The 15105-nt window shown below is 56.0% G+C and overlaps 1 protein-coding gene across 1 annotated transcript in view; it reads right to left on the minus strand.

Moving 5' to 3' along the window:
- Nucleotides 1-599: 599 nt before the first annotated feature.
- The window catches only part of MYOM2 (myomesin 2), a 74691-nt gene continuing 60185 nt past the window's right edge, over nucleotides 600-15105 (minus strand). The window contains exons 29-37 of the mRNA XM_047092079.1: nucleotides 12100-12213; nucleotides 11821-11908; nucleotides 11262-11300; nucleotides 7877-7982; nucleotides 6653-6816; nucleotides 6411-6447; nucleotides 5176-5198; nucleotides 2030-2085; nucleotides 600-914 (exon numbers count right to left, since the gene is read on the minus strand). Of these exons, the coding sequence (XP_046948035.1) occupies nucleotides 600-914; nucleotides 2030-2085; nucleotides 5176-5198; nucleotides 6411-6447; nucleotides 6653-6816; nucleotides 7877-7982; nucleotides 11262-11300; nucleotides 11821-11908; nucleotides 12100-12213 (942 nt within the window). The remainder of the gene's footprint in view (nucleotides 915-2029; nucleotides 2086-5175; nucleotides 5199-6410; nucleotides 6448-6652; nucleotides 6817-7876; nucleotides 7983-11261; nucleotides 11301-11820; nucleotides 11909-12099; nucleotides 12214-15105) is intronic.

The raw sequence follows: 15105 nt of genomic DNA on the forward strand, positions 1-15105 counted from the left end.
TTCTTAGGACGCCCTCCTGGCCACCACCCCTGGAGGGGGCCCAGCACGGCTGGGCTCTGCCCGCCGCCCCGGCTCTCCGGATCACAGGCCCACGCGTTCGTGCTCCTGGCCACGCCACCACACGTACTTAGGCCCAAAAAGGGAGCAGGTGGAGTCAGGTACGGCTTCATACAGGAGAACCACGAGTTGTCTTTTAAAGTTTTATTCGTTTACGGCAACAAAAACCAGCGTGTACCCGGTAACACGTGCATTTAAGGCTCTACAACCAGGATTTCCGAGCGGCTGGATCTTGTCTACACACAGACTACAACCACCAGGAGGCCTGGGGCTTTGCACCCCGTGCCAGCATCGATGGAAACCGGAGCGGCCACCTTGCAACCCGCCCTCTGCGGGAACCCGCAGACCTAGCTCCGTCAGCCTAGTGCAAAACCTTAGCTTTTCCCCTTAGGTGAACATAAAATGCCAAGAATCAAATGCCAGAGTTAAAAGCATAACGCGTGACGGCCTATCGGCACACGTGGCATCCCCCGGGGCCGTGGTCACTCACTGGAACGGGTGCGCAGCACTCAGCGGCCTGCCCCCCGCCGGCGGCCACCCCCCTATTCCGTCATGGAGGCAGACGCCGGGATGAGCTTCGGCTTCGCCTGCTGGGGTGGTGCCACGTCGGGGATCTTCTCCCCGTACTTGTACACGCTGACGGTGACGTCGATCTTCTCACCTCCGTACTTGTTCTTCACGTTGATGCTGTACTTGCCCGAATCCTCGGAGGTCACGCCCTTGATGGTCATGCTCACGTACTTGGCCTGCTCCACCTTGACCGAGAAGTGCTCGCTGAGCTCGATGTCCTTGTCGTTCTTGAACCACACCACTTCAGGGTCAGGGTTTCCAAACACGGTGCAGGTCAGGTTCAAGGTCTTCGGGAGGGAGGCGTGGGCGGAGAAGGGAGGGTTAGAGACAGAGAAGTCATAGCAGCCTTCCAAAGGGGCCCGGCTCCCCGTGACACTCACTGAAGCGTTTACCTATCCCCCACGTTCATTTGGCCAACACGCTCTTTCTGTGTGTAAGCACCACGCTAGACACGCGGGATCCGAACACAGCACACGTGAGCGAGTTCGCCGTTCCGTGAGGCAGCTCATGAGAAAAATCAGTGATAGTTTCCCCTCTTTGTTCTCAGTTTTAATCCACGGCCTGACAAGATTCATGCATTTAGAGGTAATGAAACTACATTTTACAGTAGACGTATTTGGCCTGTTTCTAAATTTCCTTTCTATTCCAGCTAATGGATCCGTTTTACCAACATCTTCTCTGGATTTCCTCTGGCAAATCCAGAGAAGATGTCTTCTAACCAGTAATCAGGCGCAGCAAATGCACTGACAACGTGTGCTCAGCCCATGAGCAGCTGACAGCACCAGCACAGCCTCGTTGTGAGGCCCACGGTTCTTCCGTCTCAGGAACTCGCTAGAATTTCTTTAGCTGCTCAAGAAAGGGCCTATAAATTTTAGTGTCTGGGCCTAAGAAAATTCTCTCGTGTCTCTGTCCCCTCGACACTGACTTAGGACGGCTGCAGACAGAGAGAGGTTCCAGTCGGATGTCGGCAACTCCACTGACAGGCAACAAACACAAACTCCAGGAAGTGGTTTCCGTTATAAATTCCAGAAGGACCTCGAAAACCGGAGTGCTTTTCTACCTTCCTGCCGGGCCAAGGGTGGCAGGGGGTGGGGGTGTGTCCCACCTTCTCGGTGAGCAGTTACCACCTGGAAGGACCAGGACCCCGCAGAGGCCCAGGGCCGGGAGCCACACCTGCCACACACCGGCTGTGTGACACCTGCGTCGGGCTCCGTGGCCCTGTGGGCCTGTGGCTTCAGAATATTAAACTCTGCCGTCCCCTGAGAACGTGAGGGTGACCAGGGGTAGCCTGAGACCGCCATCGGGGTGGGTGGGGAGCTCCCCGTGGTCCGGGCTCTGGGCAGCAACCCCGTCCCCGGGCTCCCCCTACACTGGGCCGCATGAGTCCCACTGTCCTTCTTACCTTGCCCTCCATGATGGTCACCACGTCAGGTAAGCCACCGATCACCTTGCCACGATCTGCAACATGAAGGCCACTGGGTTGAGTAAACCGTCCCCGGGACGTTTCTAGGAGCAGGCCCCGTGCCGCGCAGCAGTGGATACAACACGACACGGGAGGGGCCCCCACCACTAGGAGCGGGACGACGGCCGGGCGGACCCACTGGTCCCGTGAGGGACGGAACTGAGGATGAAGAGTTCCCCGAGGGCCACACAGGGAACCGGACACATGGTCCCTGGAAGGGAGAGGGGTCCCCTGCGTCTAGACAGCAGGACTCTCCCAGGGCAGTGGACTGTCCACTGTGTTATGTTTCCACTGTTTTCTGGGTTACGACGCTTGACATCCTAGAAACCTTTCTGCCTGGGAGACGGCGCCTCCCCCGGCAGCCAGTTCTCGGAGACGACAAAGGTCCCAGCCTGGGACAGGCCGCCAGCCCATCTGGAGCCAGCCCACCTGTACCCACCCCTGCACCCTGGAGGTGACCCCACCCCTGCCCCCAGAAGGCGACATCCCTCCACCGCACCTCCCCCACCCACCCCTGCCCCCGGGACATGACCCACCTCCACCCTGTGTCCCCCCCCCCAACCCCTGCACCGGGATGCGACCCCCCCCCTCTACCCTGTGTCCCCCACCCACCCCTGCTCCCAGGAGGTGACCCCCCCTCCACCACACCTCCCCCACCCAGCCCTGCACCTGGAGGCGAACGCCCTCCACCCAGCCCTGCACCTGGAGGCGAACGCCCTCTATATTGCATCCCCCACCCACCCCTGCACCAGGAGGCAACCCCCCTCCACCCCACCTCCCCCACCCACCCCTGAACCAGGAGGCAACCCCCCTCCACCCTGCGTCCCCCACCCATCCCTGCACTGGGTTGTGACCCTCCTCCACCCTGCATCCCACACCCACCCCTGCACTGGGTTGTGACCCCCCTCCACCCTGCATCCCACACCCACCCCTGCACCGGGAGGTGACCCCCCTCCACCCTGGGTCCTCCACCCACCCCTGCCCCTGGGATGCGACCCCCCCTCTACCCTGTGTCCCCCACCCACCCCTGCTCCCAGGAGGTGACCCCCCCTCCACCCCACCTCCCCCACCCAGCCCTGCACCTGGAGGCAAACGCCCTCTATATTGCATCCCCCACCCACCCCTGCACCAGGAGGCAACCCCCCTCCACCCCACCTCCCCCACCCACCCCTGAACCAGGAGGCAACCCCCCTCCACCCTGCGTCCCCCACCCATCCCTGCACTGGGTTGTGACCCTCCTCCACCCTGCATCCCACACCCACCCCTGCACTGGGTTGTGACCCCCCTCCACCCTGCATCCCACACCCACCCCTGCACCGGGAGGTGACCCCCCTCCACCCTGGGTCCTCCACCCACCCCTGCCCCTGGGATGCGACCCCCCCCTCTACCCTGTGTCCCCCACCCACCCCTGCTCCCAGGAGGTGACCCCCCTCCACCCCACCTCCCCCACCCAGCCCTGCACCAGGAGGCAACCCCCCTCCACCCCACCTCCCCCACCCACCCCTGCACCAGGAGGCAACCCCCCTCCACCCCACCTCCCCCACCCAGCCCTGCACCTGGAGGCGAACGCCCTCTATATTGCATCCCCCACCCACCCCTGCACCAGGAGGCAACCCCCCTCCACCCCACCTCCCCCACCCACCCCTGAACCAGGAGGCAACCCCCCTCCACCCTGCGTCCCCCACCCATCCCTGCACTGGGTTGTGACCCTCCTCCACCCTGCATTCCACACCCACCCCTGCACTGGGTTGTGACCCCCCTCCACCCTGCATCCCACACCCACCCCTGCACCGGGAGGTGAACCCCCTCCACCCTGGGTCCTCCATTCACCCCTGCCCCTGGGAGGCGACCCCCCTCCACCCTGTGTCCCCCACCCACCCCTGCACCAGGATGTGACCCCCCCCTCCACCCTGCATCCCCCACCCACACCTGCCCCCCGGGAAGCGACCCCCCTCCACCCTGTGTCCCACACCCACCCCTGCACCGGGAGGTGACCCCCCTCCACCCTGGGTCCCACACCCACCCCTGCACTGGGAGATGACCCCCCCTCCATCCTGCATCCCCCACCCACCCCTGCCCCCCAGGAAGCGACCCCCCTCCACCCTGGGTCCTCCACCCACCCCTGCCCCCCAGGAGGCGACATCCCTCCACCCCACCTCCCCCACCTACCCCTGCACTGGGAGGTGACCCCCCTCCACCCTGCATCCCCCACCCACCCCTGCCCCCCAGGAAGCGACCCCCCTCCACCCTGGGTCCTCCACCTACCCCTGCCCCCCGGGAGGCGACATCCCTCCACCCCACCTCCCCCACCTACCCCTGCACTGGGAGGTGACCCCCCTCCACCCTGCGTCCCCCACCCACCCCTGCCCCCTGGGAGGCGACCCCCCTCCACCCTGGCTCCTCCACCCACCCCTGAACCCCGGAGGCAAGGTGACACCCCTTCACCCCTGCCCACAGGAGGCGACACCCCTTCACCCCACCTCCTCCACCTGCCCCTGCATCCAGAAGCCCTATTCCTCTGCCCTGATCATCCCGGGGCCTGGTGCCAGGCAACTAGGGGCCTCCCCTACTGACCAAAACCCACAAAACCGTTCAAACTAGTCAGTCCTAAGTTGTTCCCCTGCCCTGCCTGCGTGTCCCACGGAAACCCGAACACAGGTCACGGCCTCAGCGCTCTCTTCACTCCCGCCTCCTCCACGCCTGACCCGGTGCCGCCCCAGGTGCCTGCGTCTCTAGCACCTGCGAGTGTGATGGCCTCTGACCCCCTGAGCCTCCCCTCTGCCTCCTCCACCTGTGGCTGCACCTGCCTGACATGTCGTAGAAGACCGGGGGGCAGGCGGGTGGAGGGCGGAAGGGAGGTGGAGGCCACACAAATGACAAGGAGCTGACAAGGGGAGGTGGGCTGGGCGGGGGCGCAGGGAGTGCCAGGATCAGGAGGGCAGGTGCCAGGAGTTCTGGAAGGTTCCCCACCCACGGAGCAGGTCTGCTGTCTATCAGTGAATACACGGCATTAAAACTCTACCATGGGACCCGCTGCCCCTCCCCAGATAATAAAGGGTGCTCGATACCGCATAACATATACTCACTCTTCTCTGCAAAAGCGGCTGCCCTAGGGATTAAAGGGGCGGAGAGAACAGGAAGTCAGTCACGAGAAAAGGCTCTGCACGACAAGCACCACGCACCTCAGGGCTTCGCCGGGCAGGGGGCGAGAGGAACAAGAAGTGTGTTCTCCCCTTGGAAGGACAGCAGGGCACAGGGCCCGAGGAACCGTAAACTGTGTGCATTTCTCCTGCCCTCTCCCCCCGGCTCGTAGGCTGGAGAGATTTCTTTCTTCACCAAATTCACCAGATGGCACTGGAGAGTTTTAGATATCTTTGAAAACCCTGGTTTCGGACTTATCTCAGCCGTCCGTTCATCCGTTCAGCCAACGTCTCCTGACTAGCCTAGCATGGCCGGTGACCGCTGTCCATTCTGGGTACTCCCAAATTCAGAGACACACTTAAAATCTCAAGTGATTCGTTAAACAGTTGCTCTGAACAAGGTGATATTATCCAGCGCTAAACACAAAGGAGGCTTCGAGCCATGAGAAGACACAGAGCAGCCCTGAGTGCAGATTCACTAAGACAAAGAAGCCGGCCTGAAAAGCCCACACATCCATGATTCAGCCCCGCGACCCTGCGGAGACAGCAAGACCGTGGAGACGGGGGACAGTGACCAGCGGTCCACAACGAGGGACACAGAGGATGTGGGAGGCACTGAGAATTCTCTGTACGATACTCTAGTCGTGGGCAGGTGCCGCCATACCTTTGTCCAGACCCACAGCCACTTAGAGGGAACCGTGACGTGCACGGCGGACTCTGCGTGGGGATGATGTGTCCGTGCGGCCTCATCGACGGCAACGGATGCAGCACCCAGAGGGGATGCTGATGGGGGGGGCTGGGTTTCGGGGACCCGGGAAAACTCTGCACCTCCTTCCCCATGGTGCTGTGATTAAATGGCTCTAGAAAAACAAGGTCTTTAAAAGGAACCTAAATACCTAACATTAAAAAATTGCTCTGTGCCACATTACCGTAATTATAACTATTGGAGAAATCCATCATTATAATCACTGAAGCAACCCAGGGTTATGGGGGCTCTAGAAAGTTACTTTATAAACACACGCACGGCTTAGGGGCATACCTGCCCCCCCCCCAACACTGAACGCTTCAACCGCCACTTTTAGGTCAGTTCCCTGGACAGGGCGCCCAGCGGCCACCCACACGCCCACGAGGTCGGTGGCCCCACGGACAGACAGACCGCCACGCACACACACAAATCTTACTTGAGCTGCTGGAATTCTGCAAAGGCCTCATCGAACGCTGGAAGGAAACATTTCAAACATTTTAATGGTTTCGTTGCCAATGTATTGGCTTAATGAAAACCGACAAAGAGCCAAAGACTAAACTGATTATTCGGAGAGAATCCTCTCCGAATGAAAATCATGAACCCGAGCGCTTCCTCTCCCAGCATTCTCTGTGGATCGCCGAATCCGAAGTTAGGGGGTGCTAAGGAATGTGATCTTACCCTGGCCGGACAGGTCGAGGGAGCGATGATGGTTATCTTTGCCGTCGTAAATCTCAAAAGTGTACTTTCCTTTATCTTTCTCCGTGGGCTCACAGATCTGCAGCCAGGCCATATCCTCGGTGCCTCCAACCCTCATGTGCTCACTAGACGCGATCTTGGCATCTCTTTAAAAAGAAATCAAAGGGGGCGCCTGGCTGGGGGGGCTCAGTCAGCTGAGCGTCCAACCTCAGTTCAGGTCATGATCTCGAGGTTCGTGGGTTCGAGCCCCGCGTCGGGCTCTGTGCTGACAGCTCGGAGCCTGGAGCCTGCTTCGGATTCTGTGTCTCCCTCTCTCTCTGCTCTTCTTCCCCTGCTCGTGTTCTCTCTCTCTCTCTCACAAAATGAATAAATGTCCAAACGTTTAAAAAACAAAAAAAAGAAAATATGGGCTAAAAACGTTGCCTACGCCCTCAGGTCAGAGCAGAGACAGCCCGTCCTGTTCCCCCTGCCGCGGCTGACGCCTCCTCCTTTGCGGGCGAATGCTGACCTCCGTCCTCTGTGCTCAGAAACCACTTCTCTGACAACTGTTTCAGAGACACCCCTGGGGTGTGGGTTGGAAAGAACCAGACCGCAGGAGCCCGCCTGTGCCATGACTATCACAAAGTCCCGGCTGCTTTGGGAGGGGACACCACCCACCTAGAGAGGCAGGAGCAGCAAATGTGAAACAGAAAACCTGCTGGTCTCACAGACTTCATCTTCTTCCACGTTTTACCTCTGGGCTTCTTTGGTGCTTCTCTTTTTTTTTTAATGTTTATTTATTTATTTTGAGAAAGAGAGAGAAAGCGAGCAGGGGAGGGGCAGCGAGAGGGAGAGAGACCACACTGTCAGCACAGAGCCCGACGAGGGGCTCGAACTCACAAATTGTGAGATCACGCCCTGAGACGGAGAACTGGACACTTAACCGACTGAGCCCCCCAGGCGCCCCAGTTGGTCCTTTTCTTTGCAACCAAGCTAGTGAGGAGCTGACAGACTGGAAACTGAGAATGTGGTCTCCACGTATTATTTTCCCGTCGGCGGTCTGCTGGATTGCAGATGAAATGTGCGTCGGCAACAGAGCCACGTTTGGCAAAACCCAGAAGGTGAGGACATTTGTCTCCGGCACCTTCAGGCATTTCTGTCTTCCCCTTCCGTGAGGCCCGCCTGCTGTCCCGGGCCAAGGCCACAGGGAATCACACTTGTACTTACTTGTGATACCAGTTCGCTTTCATCTCTTCGGTAAAATATTTCATGAAACACTGAAGCCTGATTCCTTCTGGGGTGCAGAGCACCTTGAGCGGAGAAGCGGACGCGCCTGCAGGAAACAGAAGAGATGCGGATCTAAGAAGGGCAGCGTGTGCGCCTTCGGAACGCAAGGCGCTACTGCCCCTTGGCGGCTCAGCTTAAGAAGGGGAGGAAAATTCTCGCAAACGGCGCCGAACACCGTTCGTTCTGTGTGAATTGATCCGGAACTGAAGTATGGGGGGGGGGGGGGGGATGGTGAGTCAGCAGAAATGATGCAGGGAGGGGTCAAGGAGGGGTCAAGGACAGGTCAGGGACGGGTCAGGGAAGGGTCGAGGACGGGTCAGGGACGGGTCAGGGACGTGTCAGGGACGGGTCAGGGAGGGGTCAGGGAGGGGTCAAGGAGTCCTAAAACTGCAGTTCGGCCTTCAAGCTGAGTAAAGACGGGATGAGAGGGAGAAGGCAGGAGAGGCGACAGGGGAGGAAAACCCACAACGTGAGAACAGACTTCGTGTGTCTGGAGCAGGAACGCGGCCTCGCGCGACAGGACACAGGGTCTGGGGGGGGCGAGGGGTCAGGACTCGGGAAGTTACGGCGAAGGCTGACCCGGAAGCAGAGATCGTTACTAGATGCGTAACTTCAGAGAACCGGCGTGGGCCCAGGGTATTCCATCACCCAGAAGATGCCGTGTCCATGCCCGGCAAAATAAAAGGAAACGATATGATGGAGAAGGACCTTCCGAACGCACCATCTCCTAACTGTGGTAAGCGACCTGGAGACTTCTATTCATCCTAAAGTCACAGCACCCCACGCGGTCATCGTACCTGCAGGCATCGCCGCACCTGCAGCCCGAGGTGCCGGACGCGCGGTAGCTCTGGGGCTTCAGGTGTGACAGCCTTCGGCTCCAAACCAGGTGGACATTCTCCTGGAAGGGCCGAGGGGTGTGGGGTGTGGGGATGCAGGGAGAAGCTGGGCAGGAAGACAGACGTAGGGGGAGGGAGGGAGGGCTGAGAGCAGAGGAGGGGCAGAGGCTTGCTCAGCGAGGGGGCATCTGAGGTGTGAGTCTGTGTGTGTGTGTGTGTGCGTGAGGCTGGGTGTGTCTGTACGTGTGTGTGTGTGATTCTGTGTGAGTGTCTGTATGAGTCTGTGTGTAAGTGTGTGAATCTGTGTGTGTGTCTGTGTGAGTCTATGCATGTGTGATTCTGTGTGTGTGAGTCTGTGTGTATGTTAGTGTGTGTGTGTCAGTCTGTATGTGTATGTGTGCGTGTGTGTGTTTGTGTGATTCTGTGTGTGTCTGCGTGAGTCTGTGCTTGTGTGTCTGTGTGTGTGTCTGTGTGTGTGTGACTCTGCGATTCTGTGTGTATATCTGAGTCTGCGTGAGTCTGTGTCTGTGAGTGTGTGTGTCGATGTGTGTGTGTCTGTGCGACTCTGTGTATGTGTGTGTGTATGAGTCTGTGTGAGTCTGTGCTTGCGTGTCTGTGTACGAGTCTTGCATGAGTCTGTGAGTGTGTCTGTGCTTGTGTGTATCTATGTGTGTGTCTGTGTGTGTATCAGTCTGCACGAGTCTGAGTGCATGAGTCTGTGTGTGTGTCTGTGCAATTCTGTGTGTGTGTGAGTCTGTGCTTGTGTGTATCTGTGTGTGTGTCTGTGAGTGTGTGTATGAGTCTGCGTGAGTCTGAGTGCATGAGTCTGTGTGTGTGTCTAAGTGTGTGTGTGAGTCTACGTGAGTCTGTGGGTGTGTCTGTGTGTGTCAGTCTGTATGTGTGTGTGTCTGTGTGAGTCTGTGCTTGTGTGTGTGTGTGTGTGTGTGTGTGAGAGAGAGAGACTGTGAGTGTGTGTGTGTGTGAGTCTGTTCGTGGGCACTGCCGATGCTCCCAGGAGAAACCGAGGGAGGCGAGTGTGCTGTGTCCCCGAGGGTGCAGGATGGAGACGGCCCCACCGACAGGTCCAAGAACAAAGGCCCGAGTTTCTGAAAGCCGAGGGGACCCACGGCACAGGGGATGGTGGCCCGTGACGAACGGCAGGTGGCATGGGAGCCCACAGACGTCGCTCCGGGACTAACGCAAGGCCGGGACACCTCGAGGTCGCCAGAAGTGTCCCTGCCGCCTGCGAGGGGCCCGCGGAGAGGACGGCCCGGGGCAGCAGGCGGGGCCCTGGGGGTCCTGGACCGTGGCACGGGGCGCGGGGGCCGCGGGGAAAGCGGTGCGCTCCCAGCACACACGTGTCTTTCAGCAGACGGCAGCGGCTCCTGCCCCTTTCCCTCAGGGGCTTCCGCACACGCGGGCCTGGCCTCTCGGGAGAACACGGTCTTCGCGTGTGTGCCCCTGGAAGCCCCGCGTCTGTTCTCTCACTACTCTGGCCCCCGCACACCCCGGCTCACGTCTTCAAGGACGGCGCTCGGCTGCCTCCACGGCGCGTGTGACACGACAACTTAACACAAGGTAGTTCCCAGGGGCGCGGGAGCGCACCTCCCAGACAGCTCCATCCGCCTTCCCCAGGGGCTCCACCACCACGAAGGCGTGTTTGGTCCCTTAATGACCATCGAGGCTAAAACTCACGTAAAACGTGGTCACGTTTCCTTGACCAAAAGTAGAAAGAAGTGAAATCTAGCCCACAGAGCCGTTCTGAGGAAACAACGAAAACCACAAAACCACAAGAAGCTTTTGAGGAGAAGGTCAGAAAGCCTGGCGACAAAGCACTTGGGTTTGGAATTGGACGTGCGCTACTTGGCGGGAGAGCCGCGGCTCGAGCTAGCGAACACCCACAGTTGAGCCGGGTTCCTGCTGCGGGCCTGGCCGCTTGCTCCGAAGACAGAACTTAGGGGATTTCTAGAAAGCCCACAGCGATAAGTGGTGTAACCCTTAGCATAAAACTCTACACGAATGCCAGCTAAGGTTACTGAGTTACTAACCGATCCCTTCATTGTCCGTTTCCGTGGAAGGGGACGTGGAGAGAAAGAATTTATTTGCAAAGCTAGAGAATGGCCTAATACGTACGACGCAAAGCCAGAGGCTTAAAATCTACGATTGCTGCTCCACATGGGTAACAAAGACGCTGACAGCAATTACGTGCACGGCAATCATCCAGACAAAGCGGCGGCAAATCGGAAGACGTGGCTAATCAGGAAGTCCCAACTGGGTTTTTTAAAATACGACATAGATCCTAAATACAGTGCTGGAGACCCCTTTAGAAAGCCTTGGGAGCGTTCGGCGGACGGCTCTGTCTGGCCCCCGGGCCGCCCGGCGTCCACGCGCAGGTGCCTCAGCCTTCCCCTTGCGGTGCTAAATGCCCGTCTCCGCGAACGAGATGTCCGCACCCAAAATAACTCGAAAGTTAGTGGGCATTTACTTACCGCAGACTCTGCTCATTGCCAAAACCATATCCTCGTACACTGAAAGGAAGAAGGAGAGGTGCCGTTACGACGTACGCTTTTATCAGGACGCAGCATTTTCATGTTTAATTAAATGGATACAGGAAATCGTCATGTTCATTTGAAAAATGAAACATTACAACGGTGACATTTATCCATTAAAGGTTCACGTGTGTCATAAATCCCTCTAACCTGTTCGCTCTTTAAACAAGGAACAAGAAAACCTTACGCCACGTAAATCCAACTATACCTTTAATTGAATTTAACTTCCTCGCTGTTTCAATCATTTTAACTGCATTAGTAATGGGATAAAACCTGGCTGACGATGACACGCTCAAATGGCGTTTCTAATGAAGGCGAAGTAACATCACACATTCTTCTAGAACACTGAAGCAGGTTAGAATGGAAATAAAACACAAATCTACTTTCTCCTGCTGCGTTACCGCCATAAGGACACGGACGGACGTGCCCTCATAGCACGTGGCATCCCTCTGGCAAAACGGATCTCTCGTTGCGGGGAGCAAAGAGGGTTTTGTTTTACCCTTGCCAGCGATCTCCAGGACAGACACATCTTGACCTCTGTCGTCTTTCAACGTTGCCTTGTATTCGCCGAGGTCCTTCTTTGACAGCTGCAAGAAAACATACCCCACGTGCATGTAAAATCAATGCCAAGACGGAAAATGTAAGAAGTGCTAATACGGTTTTTAGCCAACCCTGGGAATTCAGGCCACAAACTGGGAGACAGCGCAGGAGGTTTTGCAAATTATTAGAAAGACGAGCTTTTGTTTGGCCCTCCACCGTTTCACACAACACGGCGTACCTTCGGTATGAGGAGCTGACAAACTCCCTTCTCCAGGTCAGGCAACGTCTCCGTTTCATACAGAACATCATCCTTCAGCCATTTGAAAACTGTGTCTTTCTTAGTGTTTGCAACCTACGAGGCAGAAATCTTACGGTTAGTATGTAAATCGCTCCAGGAAAAAGTCTCTGGATTTTAAATCACAGACTTAAAAAAAAAATATATCATCAATGTTTATTATAGCCTCAGATAGAGGCTTATGGAAAAGCTGTCAGTCCTAATAATGGCCAATAGACTTCTAAATTCCAGCTTCTGAAATAATTAAGCCCTCACAGTTGCACACGGAAGGACAAATTGTCCTAGTCCGCGGAATTAAATGATGCGAGGCGCTTTTGGTTTATATGAAATGCCAGTAATAAAAACAAGTCATAAGCAGTGTATTTTAAATTTGCAGATAATATGAAATACTCTTAGACGTCCATAAGACCATTCATTGGCTGCTTTTTGGCAGTAGGACATTTCAGATGTGTCCTTATGGAGTGAATGCAACCATAACACAAGATAAGCCCACTGGGAATGGGAACTCCCCTTCTACTAAAATTCCTCACAAGTCAACCTCTGACGTGAGCTTGAATTTGAAACTAAGCTTTGCAGAATTCCAAGGGGGAGTACGCATGTCGATCCACACGCTGTGACACGTACATCATACGGGTGAGAAAGAAGCCTGGTTCCTATGAACGGGACGTACCGGCCACACCAGAAGGCACGGGCTGGACTTACGTCCATTTCATTTACAAGATGCATTTACATCCCACACGGGCTCAGCCACAGTGAGGCCAGTGTCGAACAAACAAATGACAAGTATCCAGAGAGCGAGACTCGATCCGATTGCGCGGGAGCACGGCCCAGAGCTTCCGCGTGGGCCCTGAGCTGGTGTCACTGGTGACGGCGTCAGAGCGCCATCCCCGGACAGCAGGGACTCTGAGTGTGCTACTCACACTTGCACCCCAGGCCACGGCGGCACGCCCACGAATGTCTGCTGAGCGGGTGGACGGACTGTTCCCACCAGACTGTGGGACAGGAGCTTGGTTCTCTAGCCGGAAGCAAGAGTTGACAGTAAATGGCAGGACGGACTGCATCCGAACAATTCCGGCAGACGACCTCCTGTCCCTAACCAAACCTCGGTATCCATTTTCAGTGCCAACCCTCCCCCTCACATCCTTCACCTCAAGTCAGTACTACTTTCCCTGACTCTGGTTTTCCCGGCTGCGTTGTCCTTGAGCGCTAAATAAACCCTTTCCAAGGGCCTCCCGCCTCTGTTCTCTACAACAGACACCCTCAACTGGCTTCCCGGTCCAAGAGCTGGGACGTTCTTCCGCCCCTGGAGGACTCTGGTCTTTCCTCTGTACTCTCTACGATCTCTCCCTACTGCTCCTAAAATACGGGCCCCTGAAATGTACATAAATACCTCGAAAAGACAGTAGCAAGACCCCCAAGACATCCACGTGGCACACGCCTGACTCACTCTCCAAGAGGGAGCGCCCTGAGTCCCCACGTCTGCTGTACAAGAACTTTCTAGAAGATTTTCTTCGGTTTCAGACTCAAGTTGCTTTTACTATAAACTTTTCTTTTAAAAGACGTTTTTTTCTGGGGCACCTGGGTGGTTCGATCGGTTAAGCGTCCAACTCTGGATGTCAGCGCAGGTCATGGTCTCATGGTTCATGAGATCAAGCCCCAGATCTGGCTCTGTGCTGACAGCATGGAGCCTGCTTGGGATTCTGTCTCTCTCCCTCTCTCTCTGTCCCTCCTCTGGTACCTCTCTCTCTCTCAAAATAAATACACTTTAAAAAATATATACATAAATAAATTAAAGACGGTTTTCTGTAAAGTTATATTATGAATTATGTACCCTTGCATAAATTACCTCCATGTATCTCAATGTCTCCACTGTTTCTTAAGTAAATTTTAAAAATCTGCCCAAGTATCATTAAGGGAAAAACTATGTAAAACAGGTGACAGAATCACAGGAGATGGGGACACAAGTACACAAATTAAGTGTGTTAAACTGCAAAATACTCAAATCCCAGTTAATATGTATTCAGTTTCTCCAACAGCTGTGTTTAAACACTTATAAATCGCTTTGGTCAGGCAATGTGAATCGTCCTCACGGATTATATGTGAAGGCACATACCACCGGGATGATAGCAGATGTACACGCAGAAGGAGAATTCCCATTTCGCCCATGGAGGCGGGTACTGAATGCCCACAATCAGGAAAAGACAATGACCCAACCACCACCAGCCCCTCTGCCCCGGCTGGCCAACGAGAGCTGCTGACTGTCTGAAGAAGAGACTTGGGCAGTTGCTGGGGTCGAAAACTTTGAAGATACACACCTTCTTTGCATTTGACAATCATCGGAAAACACTGTTGTTCTTCTGATCCTGTTTCCGAAGTAAACGGCCTGTCCTCGGGGACCTTGTGGAGTTTCCCTGTAAATACCGACTGTTCCCACTTGCTGACCAGACACCTGTAACTTCGGTGCCCGTCGGCTTCTTGTACTTTAAGGATGAGGTGGGGGCGCCGGGCGGCTCAGTCCGTTCGGCATCCCACCTTGGCTCAGGTCATGATCTCGCAGTTTATGAGTTCATGTCCCTAATCGGGCTCCGTGCGGACAGCACGGAGCCTGCTTGGGATTCCCTCTCTCCCTCTCTCTCTCTGCCCCTCACCCACTCACGTTCTCCCTCTCTCTCAAAAATAAATAAACATTAAAAAAAAATGTTTTTAATGAGTTTGTCTCTGCGTCTTCCTTATAAGCATACCGAAGAAAGACATCCAGGAATTTTTCTGAAATGGCTCTATAACAACCTCGAGTGTGTCAAATATCAAAACTTTAGCCTCAGTTATTACACACACAAAAAGGCTAGGAACAGGGCCTCTAGTTTTGAATTAGTCGCCAACACCAACAATGAGTGGGGACGAACAGGAAAGGTCGGGGTAAGCATGGGGTCTCAAGGCCCACCGGGAATG

This window comes from Lynx rufus, unplaced genomic scaffold (genome assembly GCF_022079265.1).
Source record: "Lynx rufus isolate CCGP_SWC_20201006 ecotype Redwood Valley unplaced genomic scaffold, mLynRuf1.p SCAF_3, whole genome shotgun sequence".
Lineage (NCBI taxonomy): Eukaryota > Metazoa > Chordata > Mammalia > Carnivora > Felidae > Lynx > Lynx rufus.